Below are 18,496 nucleotides of genomic sequence, written 5' to 3'. Positions count from 1 at the left end.
TCTCAAGCCAAAAATTACATCCCCATCCTGCTAGGTCAAACTTCTTGAAACCAGCAATGTATTATATGAGTCATTTAAGTTAATTACATCATCAATTTAAGAACCACCAAAGAAAGGGAAGGTAGAGCAATTTCCACATGGGTCAGAACAGCAATAGTAACACCATAACAATGCAAGACTTTCTCATGCTATCATACCATTAGATCTGATAAAAACCCAAATAGATAGATTGTGTCCTTGTATAAAAATCGGATACTTCTTCATCTAGGTGCTCACCCCTAACACTCGGGGGTTGGACAAGAAGGGACCTTCCAACCTCAACCATTCCATGAGCATTTGTAGATTGCTCAGCCATCCCTCTTTGAAATCAGGAACAAAGGTCAGTTATTTAACAGCCAAGACAGTCACAATCTTACTCTTACTTTGTGATTCCACATTCAGAACCACAACAATTACTTCGCTTAGACCACCCTCTATCTTTGCCACTGATAACAAAAAACACTACAGCAGCTCAAACTTAACACTTTACCAGAGCTGGATGAGTTACCTGACAATGCCAGGAGGCTTCCACAAGGCCCACAAAATGACAAAACACAAAATCCATATTCCTGCAAGCATAGAACAGCAACAAAACAAAACCCTAATCATTTTTCTCCAATTTGAGTGAAAAAACCCACACAGCAGAGGCGTCACCAAAGCATGTCTGAGAGCTACAGCACTTCCCACAATGCCTTCTGCATCTTGTCAGCTGAGGTCAACATCAGCTTCTGACATCGTGTATGAGTTCAACAATCAGGGCCACAATTCTCTCATCAAAATCTAAGCTGCTTTAATGCCTCAAGGAAGCATTGGAGTCATTCCCTATATTTTTTTCAAAACAAAGATGACATGTTTAGAAGAAATCTGGCAGCCCTGATACACCAGTGTTAACAAACACAGTTGAGCATCCATATCTCAGATGTAGAAGTTACATCCTGCATAATGGAGAAGTACTCCCTCTCCCAGAAATACATGAAGGAAGAAGAGATTATCAGGACATGATACAAGACAATGAAATAAGAATGGGTGGGAGGAAAAGCAAGCCTTGATTAATGAAAGATAATTTAAAAGTTCAAAGGTGTGGCCATAAAGGCTATTGTCACACACACAATCAACTCTTGTGGACAAGAAAACCACCTGAACTCAGAAAAGGAAACCTCTAGTACCAGAACTACAAAAAGTGAAATTACAGCACTATAGTAAAAAACATCCCAACTAAAACAATAATGACATAAAAAACGAATAACCTCCATTAAACCACAGCATTAAAAAACGGCAGAAGACCTGAAGAAATGTGCAAACATCACATTGAGACATTATGGTAAAAGACAGTTTTGTGTTGAGACATCCAGGAGAGGACAGCACACCTGAGATTTGTGCACTTCCCTTGGTCCTGTCTCAGGACCAATCACCCTTCTCATAACCTGAACAGCAGCAGCTGCCTAGCGAGGCACTGCAAGACAACATCCCCTCAGGATGACACGAGGATCTTGTTGGAAGTTTCAGATGTGGGTCAGAGCTGGAGAGGCAAGCAGCAGGAACAAAGGATACAGAGTGAAAGAACCTGTAAATCCACACAGCATTTTCAAATCTTACAATTTCTTATTGAAGCTCAACCCCCAACACTGCACACTCCATTATTCCACTCACAGGCCTGTTCTGCTGCATGTGTCAAGTATCAGCACTATGTACACTTCCAGTCTTGGCTATAATGACAAGATGAGCGACCACTTTAAACAAACAAAAAAAAAAAAAAAATCTGTTTCATTTGTGTTGCACTTCCACCAACTTTTTCTTTGCTCCCACACTGCAAGTGATACAAGTTTGCCATTATGACTAGGAGTAGAAATGTGAACTAGAAGAATATTTGCTTGTTAAAATTAACATTTTGCTAAACATACAGGGCAAGGTAGAGATCTGGCCCTAGAAGAAAGGACTGTGGAAGATGTTAACAAAGAGTTGCATTCCAGACCTGAACATCACTAACAGAAACAAAGTTTTGCATTCCCACATTATCTAACACTAAAATTGTCTTTGAGAATTAACACCTAGATTTTTAGGGTCTTGAAAATGAAACATGAATAGCAGTGCTTTCTGTTTTGTACAGATGATGGTATTCCATAGTATTTAACACTGGATGCTTAAGAAGGACCGAAGGAAAGAAAGAGATGAAACAGTCAGAGCAACCACAGCCAGTAGTTTCTAAAGCTGGACACATATATTTCAGGCATCTTCCCTCTCTTTTTAGACATGGCCTTAGTGAAATGCACCTGAAAATACAGTCATTACTCTCAAAATCTACAAGAACTACATCAGAATAAACTTTAAGTTGACAGGGAAGCCATTTAAATAGGATCAATCTCCAGAATATAGCACTGGAAAGAGAAAGTATCAGGGGCACAGAATGCACTAGGAGACAGAGAAAGAGCAAAATGTCTTTTGGGGATTCTGGGTGCAGTAGCAGCATATAAAGAATAGTGTATTTCATTACTAAGGAGAAGAACACTGATTGGAAGAAAGTTAAAAAAGTGGTTAAGATGCATGTAGAGACACTGAGTAAGGTCACCCATAGAGCAGAGCATCGAGAGAAAGAAAGGGCATCATGGGAGCCCAGACGCGTGATACAAGCTGAAGATGCCAAGCAGCAGTGAAACCAGCAACCACATCCAAAATGTACACACGAACCCTGGGATAGAAGCGTTCCTAACAGGAGTTCCTGTCTTGACCACAATGGCATGAAAAATTAACTGAAGCTGCATAATAAATTCTTTAAGATAATGTTAGGTGTTACTTATGAAAGCAAGGTGAAAATCACACACAATAACCAAGATACACAGAAAGTAAATAAATATAACCATGTACAAGCCATTAACACAGCAAAGGGTCACAGTCTACCACATGGCATGAGTGAGAGAAAATATGAGCTGCAACACATGGTGATGCACAATCTTAAGGACACAGCAGCTATGCAGAAGGAGGGAAAGGTGAGAAGCTGCCATACCGACGATACGAATGGGAAGTGTGAAAACCCCAGAAGCTACTTTTGTCTAGATACATTTGGAGAGAATGAGACATGTCCAGAAAAGCAACAGGCAGTAGGAACACACAAAGGTGCGAGAGAGGGAGGGCTGATTTCTGGTGGGCAGGAAGGAGAAGCCACAGAGCAGTACCTGAAGCAGAGCAGAGCCCCCGCAGCGGGAGGAGAGAGGCTGCAAAGGGACAGGCGCGCTGCCCCGCTGGGCGGGAGCCGGGCCGGGGCAGGAGGAAGGTGACAGCGCCAGCCCGGCGGGCGAGGGGCCGGCGGGGCAGCCGCGCCGGGGGCCAGGGACAGCCGCGACCCGCGGGGCCCGCGGCAACGGGCGAGGGCAGGGGGCGGCGGCGGGCGGGCTCGGCCCCTCGCTCACCTGCTGCACCCCCAGGAAGTCGTAGAAGTTCCGCGGCACCTCCTCCACCAGGTCGAAGAGCTCCAGGTCGCCGCTGTCCCAGGCGCGGGCGCGGGGCGCGAGCAGCGCGAGCAGCGCCAGGAGCGGCAGCAGCCGAGGGCGCGGCGCGGGCCGCAGACGGGCCATGACCCCCGCCGGCGGTGGCGGCAGCGGAGCGCTGGCGGAGCGGGGACGCGCCGGGGGCTCGGCGGAGGCCGCGCTCGCCGCGGCGGCCGCTCCGCTCTGAGGGGACGCGCGCGGCCCGGCCCGGCCCCGGCAGCGGCGGTGCCACGGCGGGGGAGGGGTGGGGGGGGGGCGCTCTCCCCGCCGGGCCAATCGCCGCCTCCGCCGCTCGTGACGTCACGCGCCCCGGCAACCGCCGGCGCTCGCGCAGTGGAGAGGCCGGAGGGGGAAGGGCGCGAGCGGCTCCCGGCGCGAGCTCCGTGCGCGCGGGCGCCCGGCCCCGCCCCGCCCTTCCCCCGTCGCGCGCCCTTCCCGCCGGGAACAGCGGGACACGCGCCGGGACACCCGTGAGGGCACCCGTGAGGGCACCCACTGCGGCACCCAAGGGGACAGCTCCGGTCCCTCGCCGCTGCCGCCGTGGCCGTGGAACCCCCGCGGTGCCTGCGGGGCCGGCGGTGCCCGCAATGTCGCCGCGCCCTGAATCATCTTTCGGTTTTCTGCCTTCAGGAACTCCTAAGGGCGTGTTTGATTCCTGTAACCTATTTTAGCCTAAAATCGCTGCACCCTCCTGTTAGTGTCAGCCCGATTTTTAAGGTGTTGTCCCCTAGCCTTTGGTTCTTTCCTAGCTTAAATTAATGTGAAATGTTTCACCTGGGACGCTGGATGAGGAATTAGATGGAAACTTAATGGCCGAACAATACAAATTATCAGCATTAAATCACTTTTCTCTGGCACGGGCAGGCTCCTCGGCACACCCCATCTGTTTCGTCTCTCAAAACTAGGTCTGGTTAATAACTCACTCTGGGAATCTTTTTAAGAAAAGAGAGATTCACTCATCTGAAAAATATCCATGAACTAAATTTTAAAAATAGGGTTTGCAATTTAAGAAAAAAAAAAAATCCCAAATGCCAATCCTATCTGCACCCGAATTCACCTAAGAGGAGCTAGCTACCATTTAGAGAACCACTGTACAGCAGAGTGCTTCCTTGGATACTCCATGGGAATACCAAGATGTGGCTTTAAAATACACTCTGCTCAGTTCTGAGTAAGGAGTTGAACCAACATAACCATTATCAATTTTCCAACTCATAAAGTATAGAATAGTCTTAGGTGTTCTCTACTATTGAAACTGTTCCCCTTTGTATAAACTATTTAAATATTAATTAGATTGATATTTAAACTCATGTTTCCATATCCCATATGTATGCCCACTGGGCTTTTAGGATCACAATTCTGCCTGCGGCTCTGCTTTCTGAAGGGAGTCCTAAACCCATTTGCCAGGAAATTATAATGTAGCCAACAGTGTCTTACACAGACCCTTTTAACTTGCCCTTCACAAAAAGGTGCTGTTCATTCTTATAATCTTAAAAAAAGCTTCCTCCCACTTGATCACAAAGCTAAAATAAAGTCCTTTTTTAGAGAATGACAAAGTAAAGTCATTGGCTAGTTTATTTATCAGCTGCTTTGTTTGGCTGGAGCAACTGAACCTGGTACAGATAAGTTTCTTCCCATGCCCTTACTTTGTTAATCTGTTCTGTTTTGCATGCCAATATCCACAGTATAAATTTGTAGTCCTGTATATTTACATTATCCTTCCTTTCAAGTCTCAAGCTTTATTGCACAAAAATACCACCTTTGGATTCAAAACATTACCTACTCATAAGGTTGTAGAACAGAGTGTAAAAATGCAAAGTATCCTCAGAAACCAGGGGCAAATAAAGAGTTCAATAAGGTAGCATTATTTTATTTTTAAACCAGGTAGGAGATTTTTTAAAATGTGAGATTAGTGATATTTCATTCCCCTTAACAAATACTTCCAAATTCTCCTTTTCTTCTGAATTGTTCTGTATTTTTCATTTCTATTTCCTCTTGCATCATTAGCTTCTAAGCCTCCTTAGTTAAGTTGATGCAGTGCGATGATGAACCTTGAAGAGAAGCACTTGTTATTTTGATCTTATTTTTCGGCATTTGGAATTTGTTATGAAAAATTACTCCTTTCAAAACCAACCTCTGGCTGCTCTTGCTTAAACTGTTAAAAAAGCCTTCAAAAATCCGATAAAAACAGGTCACTTATTCCATTCTACTGAGACCAGGGAAACCTGTCCTAACACTGATAACAAATTGCAGGTGGCTTGTGGCACCAGTGCTTCTGAGAACACAGCAGACAATGGCTATTTTGAAAGAAACACCTCAGAATTCTTCAGACAAATTATGGCTTCTTTTAGTCAAGAGGAATGTGAATTTGGAAAGAATAATAGGGGGAAAAAGTGCTAATGTTAATGGGATTATGATTATCTAAAATACATATTTAAGAGATCTCTTAATTTAGGTTAGCATAGTTAATTTTTTTTCCGTTGGTTTTAACAATGTGAGAAATTGGAAACTCATTTTTATTCTGCTCCTTAAACCATTGGAACAGAAGGCCTAATACTGCACTGAACATTTCCAAAAGGGATTTTTAAGAAATTCTATACTATGAGATTAGTTTAAATGTTTCCATTAAAATTGTTCTGTACTCCAAGCATAAATGCTGAAATTTTGGGAAGAAAATGCTGAAAATACTATTTAAATGCTATAAGTGCTTCCATAATAATGAAATCTCCTTCAGTTTTCTTCTTTAAAGTCATGAGAGTAATGAAGAGTACTTCCCCCTTCTCCAGCACTTCAATTAAAGTCACATTAGACCTCTCCAATATAAAAAGAATCAGTTAATATACAAGTCAGTTCTCTCTCTTTCCTTCAGAGAAAGATTTAAAATATAGAACAAACATAATAAAATTCAGCAATGCTTGGCCTCTCTATGAGCCTGTGAGACATCACAGGCAGGTGAGCTGGGAGACTGGTGATGAAGATTTAAATCTCACTATTGCAAACTCTGCCACAAAGGTAGAGGGGAAGGTAAAAGATTACACATGGCTTTTTCATCACTGCCTAAAATGACTCCTGCTGGGAAGTATTAGTATTTTTTCCTGTGACTCAGCCATGACATTTAAACCGCTAGAAGATGAGAGAAGAGTTTTTAATCCTCTATGTAGGCTCTGCAGAGGGGCAGATCCTTTAACTGAAGGATATAGAGAGCTGTGAAGGCAGGGATAGCATTTTCTTTCCGTGCCCCAAATTTGACCACTCATGCAGACAGGTGTCACTGAAACAGGTCTACTTGGTCATGAAGCTCTACTTTCCAAAGGGTAAGGGAAAGAAGTGTATACGGAAATAATTTGTTTAAACAAATCTCTGTTCTGACACTAACTGACAGTAGCACCCAAGGCCCAATGCATGAACAAGTTATTATTAGTGTTTCTAACAGCACTGAAAGAGCAACATGTTTTATAAGCCCAGTAGGATTCACACGATCGTATTCTGAATCGCTAAAGAGCCTGCGATTTCGGTGTCTCCAATGAAGAGCAGACGTCTGGGGGAAAGAGCTTATTAAGGGACCAGCCCTTTTCTTCCTAAAGATAAAGGATTATCTGCAGCAATTGAAGAGCCACTCTGGGACAGACTGCGGCGTATCCCGGTTCTCTCTCCCGGCTGGCTGGTGTGGGTGCTCGGGTGGCTCTGTACGGGCACAGGGTCCCTCTGTCTGCTCACAGAGCCGGCTGAAGGGCTTCCTGCTGCTTCCTGCTGCTTCCCACTCCGCGCCTCTGCTCGCTGCTCCTCAGCTGCTCATCCAGCTCCGTGCGCCACGTTGGAAGTCGAAAGAGTGAGATGATCCAGCTTAAAAAAAAAAAAAAAAAAAAAGGAACAAAAAAATCCCAAAAAACACAACAGAAAGCTACTCGCGCACACGTACGTACATACACACGCGCAGAAAGACTCAGATGTTTCACTGATCCAATTTACAACTCAGCCCACGAACAACAGCTGCACTCCCACAACCGCGGGGACAGCGAGCCCCGACGAGGGAGCAAGAACAAGGAGGCAGAGCAGGCAGGAAACAGCCCGACTTAAAGCGGCTTTTCCAGTGGACAAAACCCCGCAGTACAACTGGAGCCGGGGAGCCGAGGGCGCTGGCAGCGGGGCGGGCAGAGGCGGGCGGGAATTGTCCCCGGCGGGCAGGAATTGTCCCCGGCGGGCAGGGATTGTCGCCCCGGAAGGGAAGGCTCTGCCGGGCAGCGCAGCCTGCTCGGAGCGGGGCCGCCGTGCTCCAGCCCACAGGCCGGTGGCCTGGCTATTGCCTTTTTAAGGGATTTTTTTCTAAAGTCAGATCATTTTGCAGATGCCGTTTAGCGTTTAGCCACGCGGTCAGGCGAATGGAATGGAGACGGGGAGAAGATGACATCCAGTGTGGCAGCGGGAAAAGAAGGACAGTGGGGACAGGACCACCTTATAGCAACCCTGCCCACTGAAAGATTTGTAGGGAATATGCCGTTCGTGTACACCAGCTGGTACCTTAGGTCAGACATAAGTCAAACTAATGAGAAAGAAAGGGAAGAGAAGCAAAAGCAACAGAGCTAAAACCAGAAAGCTATTGCAGTCCATCAGACATGAAAGAATATTATTTAGGAAATAGCCCATTTGTGCCTGGTCTGGGCAGCTCAGTCGTCTCTTTTAGCTACATTACTTTTTTTTTTTTTTCTTCATGTTACATCATTAGTGCCTAAACCCAATAGTGCTTACTGAGCATGCCATACCTTTGATGCTCTTTTCCAAACTCAAAAACTGCCTGAAGCCACATTACCATCGTACAAGATGTTGTAATAGACTCAGATCATCTTCATATGAGTGATATCCTTAGGAGCCATATCCTAATAGTGTAAAGCCAACATATGAAAGCCCTGATCATTATAAATGGCCTTTTCCCAGCATAAATGTATAATGTTTTGTTGCATGACAATAGTCTGTCATTAAAATTTAATATGTATTTTTCTAAGAAGAACATCAACATGGGGAAGGACTCTCAGGGAGAAGTTTTGGAGGCACAATAATTAAAAGACAGAAAAAAATCAGTTATTAGAAGGCTAATGGAATATTTTTAAACAATGTATTCTTGACACCTTTCAAAATTGTCTGTGGCTAAAATTGCAAGTGGATGACTACCAGTGTTAATTTTGTTATTACTATTCCAAGAATGACATGCTGGTAATCTATTCACACATGGAGATGCTCAGCATATGCAAGCTGAAAACCCCTAGACAACTTTGAGAATTATGTAACGCTATTTTAAAAGTTTTATTCAGGGAATGTTTTTCTAGTGGCCCAGAATGGGAGCTCTCAATGTATGGACACATACAGAGAGGGGCAGATGTAAAGATGCTGTTTGGATGAATATAATTTCCATCATTCATTTCCAGTAAGAATGCTGGAAATTAAGGACTCTCAGGACTACATTACATTCTAAAGACATTTGTGTTAAACCACCCAAAAACAAGCAAAACAAGAGACATGATTTTAAAGTATTGAAGGTTTCATGCAGTTTTCAAACTATTTTTAATCTCTTCTGCAGTGACTATCAAAGATTGATGGAGCTTACTCATAATAGGATTTTTTCTAATTATGTTTGACACATTAAGTGTTGCTTAGCAGTGTATTATTACTTGTATTCAATGAAGCAATTAGCATTTATTTTTCATTTCAAGTAAATTTTCCTAAAAGTGTTTTGTAATATTTTTTCAAAATTAATTCACCACCAGGGGGCAAAGAACTATTTCTCCGGAGGGAACGTTTTTATATTGGTTTTATAGATGCGTGACCCTTCCAAGGTCCTTTTCTACTTCACAGTAATTGCAGATGTGATTAAAAACAAAAAGTGCGCAGAGCTAAAAATACATCAGAGGGACATCTTTAGCATTTTTGCCAACTTTGGCTGCTCTAAGGGTAAGATGATTGTTGGGAGAGAGGCAAGCTGGAAGAGCAGAAGAAGTGCTACAAGATGGCTGTGGGCGAGCGCTGCTCCGCGCCTCTGCCAGGAACAGCGCTGCTGTGGCCTGTGCAGAAAGCAACCACAGCCATCGAGGCATTAAACCAGGCAACAAACAACTCAGCGTTGTAAACAGCATCATAACACGTACCACAGAGTCATAGAATCACTCTATTTCAGCTGATTTGAATTCCCTGCTCAGTTCTGTCAGTGCTGTTTTGTTTCTGCTTGGTCCCTATATTTGTTGCTTTGCTCAACTCATCAGAGTTGAGCTGATGTTAGGAATACTTAAAAATAGAATTTGATTTTGCAAATTAAAAAAAAAACCAATTTAAATCACCTGGAAATTTTCTGTGAAGATCATACGATTCCATTTGTCAGTACATAACACTCATTTCCCATTTATTAACGTGGTAGGTATGTATGTTAGTGACATTTGCTAAAGCATCCTCCCAAAAAAGGAGCTAGCACCATGAAATACTGGAGAAAAGAAAGAGAATCAGGTAAATCCAAAACCAAAACCACCATAAAATAAACTAATATGACCATGCATAGAGAGACTGTGCAACCAGCAGCACAACATGCCAACAGTGTAACAGAAGAGCCTGTTACAGCAAACACATGTAGGAATTAATCATGGACAGCGTTTGGTTTGTGGGATATATTTTCAATAAAATGATTGAGTCCATTTGGAGAGGAAACTGAAAGCTGTGATGGATGAACATAGAATACACTATTTACTCAAAACTGCTGTTTCCTTACCATAGGGGTTTTTTAGGTGGTAGATTGCTGTCCTGTTCAAAATTGAGAATAATACTTTGAAATTTGCTCAGGATATTCAAAATATTTTCTTCATAAAATGAAGTTAAATTTTAAGTTAAGATAGTTTTCGCACTTCAGAATTGCATTAACAAAGTAGTCATACTCTGATTACACAGTGCAAAACCAGCAGAACTAACTAAATATAGGAAGACCATTAATATGATGCATGTGTACAAATGTCTTTCTAAGAAAAAGCCTATTAAAATTCTTCAAATTCCCCTTCAAATTTAACAGTGAACTCAATTGTGACTGGAAAAAAAAATCCGTTGAATTCTCATCCACAAAATTCCAGTAAATACAGATACAGAAAAGTAATTCCTAAGAAGACCAATCTGAATTGAATAATCACAGCTACACAGCAGAAAAAGTGCATTGGTAGAAACCAATATATAGAAATGAGGTTTGATTATTCCATGGTTATATTTACCAAAGGGCAGTTTTGAAATCCTGCCCACAGCTACAAATGCAAACACATATCTGCTAAAATAAGGCATTTGATGTCTGATGTAGCTTTTCTTGCATTTGTATCATGTCAAGTAAAGATATATTTACTTCATGATTCACTTGCTTTTATTAAATTAAAAGTTCAGTGTTAAACATGTCACAGCATCTTGCTGCTGGTGGATTATATTTGTGATTTCTTCAAATCACATAAATAGCCAAAATCCCTCCTCTGCCTGCACAGTTGTGATTTCCATTTGCTCTCAAGGAATATATTTCAGAAAATAGAGCCAGTCGTATTACTGTTATTACAAAACATTATTTTCAGAAAAACAAATTACTGTCCAAAGCACTTTCTTTGCCAAAATTCTGCAATGTAATTTCTCACAAGATCCCATTAGCCAGTACAATCTCTCTAGTAAGTAGTCTTTAACAGAGTTTTAACTGCTCTCAACCACATGGGGATTTTGTTGTCTTTGTTGTGACTAGATTTTGCTGTGGTATGAGCTTTACTCACGACATCACAGACTAAAACAATAGAAAGGTAAAAATAAAGATTTCTCATACCAAGAACCTGTCATTGAAGATAAAAGGTGCCCTAAACATGGAGAACTCAGATGGTCCAGATCTGATGAGAAGGGGCTCATTTCTGGAGCTCTCTTGAAGCACACATTTTTAGATAAAGCAGGACTGCTGTTAATAGTAATTTACAATCTCCTTAAACATTTTTTTTTCTTAAAATTTTTTACTTTTAAATTCTAAAACCTAAATAATTGAGCTTCTCTTGCTGTTTACTTTTTTTTTCAGAATCACTGCAGTCATGTAGAAATATTTCATGTTCTGTCTGTGCCCTTTAATCACTTTTTCTTCCTCCTCTATTTGCATTCTCTCTCATCTCCCCTGTATCTACTGTATTGTGCTAGCAAATAAATATTAAATACGTTGTACTCATTTAGGTCTTAACTAGGCATTCAACTCACATAACAAATACTTCTGTGGGCAAATATTAGACAAGGAATATGTAATATAGAGTGTTATTTAGCAAAATATATTTAATGAATTCTATCAAGTGAGAGGTATAAATATTGACTTCTCCTCCATGTGGCATGTACAGGAAGAAATCACTTAGTGGATGCTCTTGGTACATACTCCTGGTCACTGGTAGGATGAGGAGGTGGCTTGCAGAGCACAGAGTAGGAATGTACACAGTGGCATTACCTGGATCCACTTTTAGGTAAATAGTACTAATGAGTTATACTTCAGCACAAAGTATAAAAAAGTTGCAAGACAAAAAAACCCTATTTAGCAGCTTGCCAATAGTCTGGCAATCCTCCCAACATCAAAACTATCTATAAAAACTGGGAAAAGCAACCACCGTTAATAGCTGTGCTAATGGAAGTGGTTAGTTAAATTACAGATCCACTAATTTGTTTCCCTTGTGTTGCAGAGGCCAAACAAATACTCTCTCCTTTCTTGACCCATAATGTAATCTTCAAAACTCTCTTCTATCCTGCAAATAAAAAGGAATTTGATGTCCCTTGCATGCCTGTAGGATATCCTTGAATATAAATATTAATGTCAAAGAACAGCCCACTTGTCCTTATTCCACTTATCCCCGATTTGCTTTTATAGTCAAATTATATTTTTCATCTTTTCTTTTGTTGCAAAATATTTTTTAAAACAGTAAACAAACACCAGGCTAGCAGAATTTTAATCAGTGCTACATCCAAGTGCTGTTACCTCTGTCTACAGGCCAGCCAAGGGCTCCATTATATCACTTAAGCACCATTTAAGCTGGGTTTATTCTTGCAGCACGTTAGAGGAAAGGGCAGAAGGAATTCTCCCTGCAGGACCAACTTGCATCACATGTCAGTGACAGATCATTTATGCCACCAGGCATCAGTGACTGCAGCCCTATGGAGCCCAGGGCTGGAGATGGTCAGTGCAAAGCCAGGAGGGCCCCAGCTGACAGCAGTGCCTGTGCACACTCTGTGCAGGCACAGCAAACCAAACACATGGCAGGTGAAGCCATAAACTGAGCTGCTCTGCTGGGGCTGGTTGTACCTGGCCATCATACAAGATGCAGAACTTTTATGCTGGGTGCTCCGTGTTCCAAGGGATGTCTGTCAGTCCTGGCTAAGGCAAGGCATGGCACCTGCCCTGTCCTGCTGCTTTGTACAGCCTTCTCTCTCCCACTCCCATCCACGCCAGCCTCTCTGTGTTCCTGTGCTGCTGCTCCAGCATCTGTGCCAGCCTCAGCCTTGACTATGGACAAAGGACCTGAGCTTATCTGCACACACACCTGCAGAGTGACACCCAGAGCTGGGCCCCTCTTGCTCACTCCTGTGATGTGCCAACAGCCACTCCTGCTGACTTTTCCAGGAGAAAAAAAACTGATTTAGACCATGCAGCTTGGGAACAATTACTAGGTAACTTTCCAAAGGCTAGTCATAATGGATGAGTTCTAGCCAAAAGTCATACATTCCAACTTTCCCAACTTTCCTTTAACAAGTTACCTTTCTCTTTAAAGAATGTTGGGGCAAACTCAACCTATTCTGTCAGCAGATCCAGCTGGGAATGGATCAAGTACTCTGGACATCAAAAACAAGCCAAAACAGGTCAGTGGAGCAGGAGATGCATCTGTGACCCTCTGCCCTCTGAAGACCTGACAGGCAATGAAGAGCCCTCTGGATGCTGTAGCTCCTGGCAGGAAAAGGAAGAAACCCATCCTTGTATTTTTCTGAAATTTAACATTGAAGAATGCAGTACATTTAAACTCAAAAGGTAAAAAATAATTAGGTTTTCTATTAAAAAAGATTAACTGTGGGGGTTTCTCATCTCTGTTTTGATTTTGAATAATTTTCACTTGCCCCTTTGGGTACATATGTGGTTGTTAGTTTTGTTTGGTTTCCCAGGAGTATTAAAAAATGTCACCCAGGCCTTTCTGCAATTACAAGCAAGCGAACTTGTCACAGCTGTGTGCTGTGTTCAGGCCCAGTAGCAAGCTCTGTCCCCACTCTCCACACTGCTTTTCCTGTTCCCACTGGGCACAGGACTAAAATTCACCAAAATTACAGTACCTCCATAACTACAGTACATCCTGCCGTGCCAAAATCCCATCATCTCTGCAGTCATTTTAAAGTATAAAAATATTGAAAACAAAACCAATCCAGAAAGAGGCACAAGTGCAGCAATAGGTCCCTCCTGAGTGGAATTTCTGTGTGTCTTTATAGAGAATGTTAAATACTGTTGTAATCAGAAACCTACTGCTGTTGTTGCTACTATTGAAGATAACAGCCTGTTAATTTACATTAAAAACATATTTGTCATATGGAAAAGAATATTCAGTGAACATTAACAATAGCATGTACAGAACAACACCATATACAGACACACCATATCCTCCATTTTAAGGAAAGTACAAAATAGCAGTGGCAGTCAAGCTGTAAAATGTTGGTCATTATGCTCTCCTAGCTATCATTTAATTATGCCTCAGTTATTGTGGGGTTGATTCTTCCACTCTTACCCATATTTTTGAAGACTGTCTCCTGAAACTGCACCCCACTCCAGAAAACCTTGGATACACCATCAATCTACATGCCTGTTAATAGAGTGATCTCAGCCTAAAAGGAAAGGAATCAGACTGGTCAGTTTAAATGTCTAAATTGCCTTTAGCCATCAGCTCTCTCAGCCAGAGAGCTGTAATTACCATGAAACACCCAGGGAGGCACTTACCATTGTTGCTTTCTTTTTGTACTAGTCTGTTACATTTGGAGTTATGACAGATTATACTACAGTTACCATAAAGTAGTATTTCCCAAGTGAAAAGACTCTTCACAAACTATTGTCTTTCTTTCTGTTTCCATTTTTGCCAGTAGGAGACAAAAACATTTGTTAGAAGGAGAAAGAAGCAGCATAAAGATTTATTTTGGAAAGCAGATTTTGTAGCTGAGGAATAAGCAAATTGGATCTTACTGTTTTCTGGTTACATTTTGCCTTTTCACAGTAAGTAAAACAAAATGGTGGTTTCTCAGCTATTGTGATTTTAGAAATACAGTATTTAATTAAATCTTTTTATAGCAATGTTTTTTACCTGCACTCTTTGTGTTTCTTGTAGATCTGAGGCTTGCCAAGTTTCACTCAATTAGAAAGAGATCAGTCATTCCAGAACTGAAAGCAGTTTTCTGGAATGTCTCCATAAAAAACAACATTGAATAACTTAACTGGATGTAAGAACTTTTAAATAGTAAGGCATTACAAGCCAATTTTTAATCTTGGTCTTTTATAAATATACCATTTCATTCCTTCCTCATTTAACTTCAGAGACAGTCTTATGTACATAACACCTCTGAACATTAAATAACACTCACAGTAAAAGGCACTTTAAAAAGAATTTTGGTCTGAATTAGCTTTTCCTACACTCAGTCAGTGCTGAGCACCTGATGGAGTAAAACCTAAGGGTCTTTCCCCAGCATTAGTTTCTCTTAAGTTATGATAATGATTTATGGTACCTCCGAGTCCTGATTTGGAGCTCATAGTGAGTAAAGGATATCTTAGAGAAACCAGTAAAACTGCACTATGTACCTAACTTTTCAGAAAAACCCTAGAGAACTAAGCAAAGCAGGACAATTTTTTTTTCTATTCCTGAGAAGATTAAAAAGTGGCCTAAAACATCCTGGGGCTCAGATGCACCAGATTAGACCAATAGCCTATGTACAGGTGAGAAAGAGCAAGACAGCTGTTACACAGCACTAAATAAATGAAGAGTTTTCTTCAGTTACAGAAAGGTAAAGCTGCAGAGGGATCAGTTTCCTCTAAGAAATCAAAAAGGAGATGTGTGATGCTTTATATTTGTTAAACTGTAAATCCATAAAGAGATGCAATTGTGAAACAAAACTGAAGGCTCTATAGAGAAGTCCACAAAATACAGTCAGAGTAGATTTGCAAGAAGTCACATAAAAAACTGCACAAGGCTTGAAATAAAATATATAGACCCAAGAAGCCTCTGGGCAAATCCATTATATTTAAATTTCTTTTGTATCATAAAACAATTCTGCAAAAGTCTGTGGACAACAGCTGAAGAGAGACAAAGAAGAGCTAGAAAGAATAAATTGTAGCAGAAATTTTGCAAGAGCAAAGACTGGATTATCACTTTGGGTACAAAAGGACTGCACGTGATTTACATTTGGACACGATACATAAGCTATACTATATTTGAAGTCCCAGAAATAATTTTGAAATTAAATTCTAATTATATAGAATACAAACAAGCAAAACTCATCTCATAGGAGTTGTGTTGTGGGGAATGTGAACTGCAAGCCTAGGAAAGACAAAATTTAGAAAATCTAATACTTGCAGTGGCTTCAAAAATGAAACACTCTACCTTTTTTAGGACTGGAAATGTCAGATACTAGATGATAATGCAAATTATGAAGAAAAACACAAGTCCAGAAAGCAAAAACATATAGTGAAAACAGAACATAATGAAATAGAGAAGTAACACAGGAGAGGTAGCTTATCTGTACCCTTTTCTTTGAGATGTGGTTGAATGTCACTCATACCCAAGCAGAGTTAGGCAGATATTTATGTCTTGGTGCAAGAGCCACAGTATCAAAGGTATACCAGACAGCTCTGTCCTGGGAGCCTGTAGCTTGGGAACAGCTGATCTCCCTTCCATCCAAGAGAGAATGCTGACACTGCTTTGGAAGGTATTTAGGATGAGTGTAAAGCATAAACTCTAAAAGATGCCTGTCTGTTAATAAAGGCTACCATCTCTTTTTGCCCCCCTGACTGAAATAACTGTGAGGTTGATTTCACTGAGAAATGAAGAATGGAGAAAGATTTGGAAGGTATACTACCAAATATATGAAAACCATCTCACCTGGCAAGAAGGACCAAGACCCTGACAGGAAGAAACTTTCTGGAGTTTTAAGGGCATTCAGCAAATCCAAGTGGAAAATCCTTCGCTTGTAGACATAACATAGGTATGACAATCAGGGCAATTTCAAACAAACTGGTCAAAACATCCTGTCCTATAAATCATCATCACACATCAGCACACATGCTGCATGTGCCTGCTCATATGTCCACTGTTGTTTATCAGGGTATCACCAACCAGAATAAACAGGTAAGCTGTAATCCAGAGAGCCATTGCCTCCTGCTGACTAAAGGCAAGCTCAGCACTCGGAGACCGTGGCACTGAAACCAGCTTAGGTGTAGTAGAGAAATGGCAGGATAGGCCATGGAAGAATAACCACAGTGCAACATTGTCTTACCTGCTGAATGACTGCAGTCCTGAAAGAAACTTCTGTGAACAAATACTCCTCTAACTGCCAAATCAAGGAACTGTCTAACAAGAACTGCAGAGATGAACGAGCTCCAGGGCACTAAGACTGATTCTTGATATTGAAGATAGGGTATTGAAGGCATAGGAGACAGCCTCTGGATATTCAGCAAGCTGATTCAGTGGGCATCTTTAAAAGACATAATTTATCATTATGTATCAAAGAAAGACCTATACATTAATGACAGACTGAGGGGACATGGTCTGCACAAGGAACAAGTCAATTTTAAGTCCATACAAAATCCCTCTGACCATGTTAGGGTGGAGGAGTGAAGTGATAACAAAGCTCTCTCATCATTAACATGAGTGAGACACTTTCAGTGTGCTCTTCTGTCTCAAAGAACACTGAGGAAGCAGAACTTTCAAAAGGACAGGTCAGTGTTTAAGAAACCTGTGATCTTTGCTTTGTGCTTTTGCTTATGGAGTTGGAACTTTCTCCAGAAATATCTAACAAAGCATTGGAAAGCCTTAATGCCTTCCAGGGAAGATAAGAAACAGATTACAACTTTGATTGAGTCTTCTGATTTCTCTTCTGCAGTGCAAACAAAGTTATAAGGTAAAGGTAAATGCTGTTGAATCAATGACCAAGCCTCATGATAATATAAAGGAAAACCTCAGGACACAAACAGAAGCTGTTTGAAGAAAGAGTCAGTATCCAGGACCTATCTATGAATGACCCTGGAAGGAGCAGAGTACCATTGTGGATCTCAAAAATGTGAGAGGAACAGCTCTTCTGGAGGGTCTCATGAGCTGCTGTTCCAACCAGGGGGTCTCAGAAGACATGGCCTGGGCCAAAGGTGAGGGGCCAACCTTTGTAGACCTACACCTGACCAAAACTACATCTTGGGGGCCAGCAGTCTCTTTGTCAAAAGCTTGTTTCTTCTTTCTGGTTGTAGAAACATGAACCAGTCCAGGAGCTGTCAGCCAGTTCATTCTCCAGGCTGTTTGACTTTGTAGAACCTTTGGATTTGCTCATTAAGTGTTCTCAGAGATAGCACCAGTGATCCCCACATGGTCTGAATCCAACTTCAAACATCTTGCCAGGGATGTGCATTTCCCTACAGCATTTAAGACAACAGCAGCCATCAGAATTGGGAAAACTGGTTCTCCAGGGAAAAGTCCAGCAATCTAAGTCACACAAAGGAAGCAGGCAACAGCTGATGAAATTTTGGCCAAAAATAAGCTGAAAATTGCCTAAAGTTTATATCTACATGTATTTATATTTATATAGAATTAAATCATCCATACTTCAAATTATTTATGTACGGATTCTGCCTACATATATATTCATCTATGTGTGTATGTATCCATTCTATAGAGAAGCTATTTTTATAAATCATTCTATTTGTACAGAACTTTAATAAGGATCTGGGGTCTTGATCCAAA

The 18,496-nt window shown here is 41.5% G+C and overlaps 1 protein-coding gene and 2 long non-coding RNA genes across 3 annotated transcripts in view; 1 reads left to right on the top strand and 2 right to left on the bottom strand.

The window, feature by feature from the left end:
* DNAJC1 (DnaJ heat shock protein family (Hsp40) member C1) overlaps positions 1-3,725 on the bottom strand; it is a 108,095-nt gene extending 104,370 nt beyond the window's left edge. Inside the window, exon 1 of the mRNA XM_064408416.1 lies at positions 3,444-3,725. Within this exon, the coding sequence (XP_064264486.1) occupies positions 3,444-3,608 (165 nt within the window). The 5' untranslated portion in view covers positions 3,609-3,725. The remainder of the gene's footprint in view (positions 1-3,443) is intronic.
* A 2,223-nt stretch (positions 3,726-5,948) lies between these two features.
* On the bottom strand, positions 5,949-7,642 carry LOC135293785 (uncharacterized). Its single transcript, XR_010355875.1, has 2 exons — positions 7,442-7,642; positions 5,949-7,361 (listed from the first exon to the last, which is right to left on the bottom strand). It is a non-coding gene; the product is annotated as an uncharacterized LOC135293785 (long non-coding RNA).
* Positions 7,643-7,881: 239 nt separating this feature from the next.
* On the top strand, positions 7,882-18,277 carry LOC135287173 (uncharacterized). The gene is made up of 4 exons (XR_010351006.1): positions 7,882-8,041; positions 11,882-12,001; positions 13,333-13,551; positions 14,646-18,277. It is a non-coding gene; the product is annotated as an uncharacterized LOC135287173 (long non-coding RNA).
* The last annotated feature ends 219 nt before the right edge of the window (positions 18,278-18,496 follow it).

The sequence above is a fragment of the Passer domesticus genome, chromosome 1, assembly GCF_036417665.1.
Source record: "Passer domesticus isolate bPasDom1 chromosome 1, bPasDom1.hap1, whole genome shotgun sequence".
Classification (NCBI taxonomy): Eukaryota; Metazoa; Chordata; class Aves; order Passeriformes; family Passeridae; genus Passer; species Passer domesticus.
This window is presented reverse-complemented; position numbering and strand designations above follow the sequence as displayed.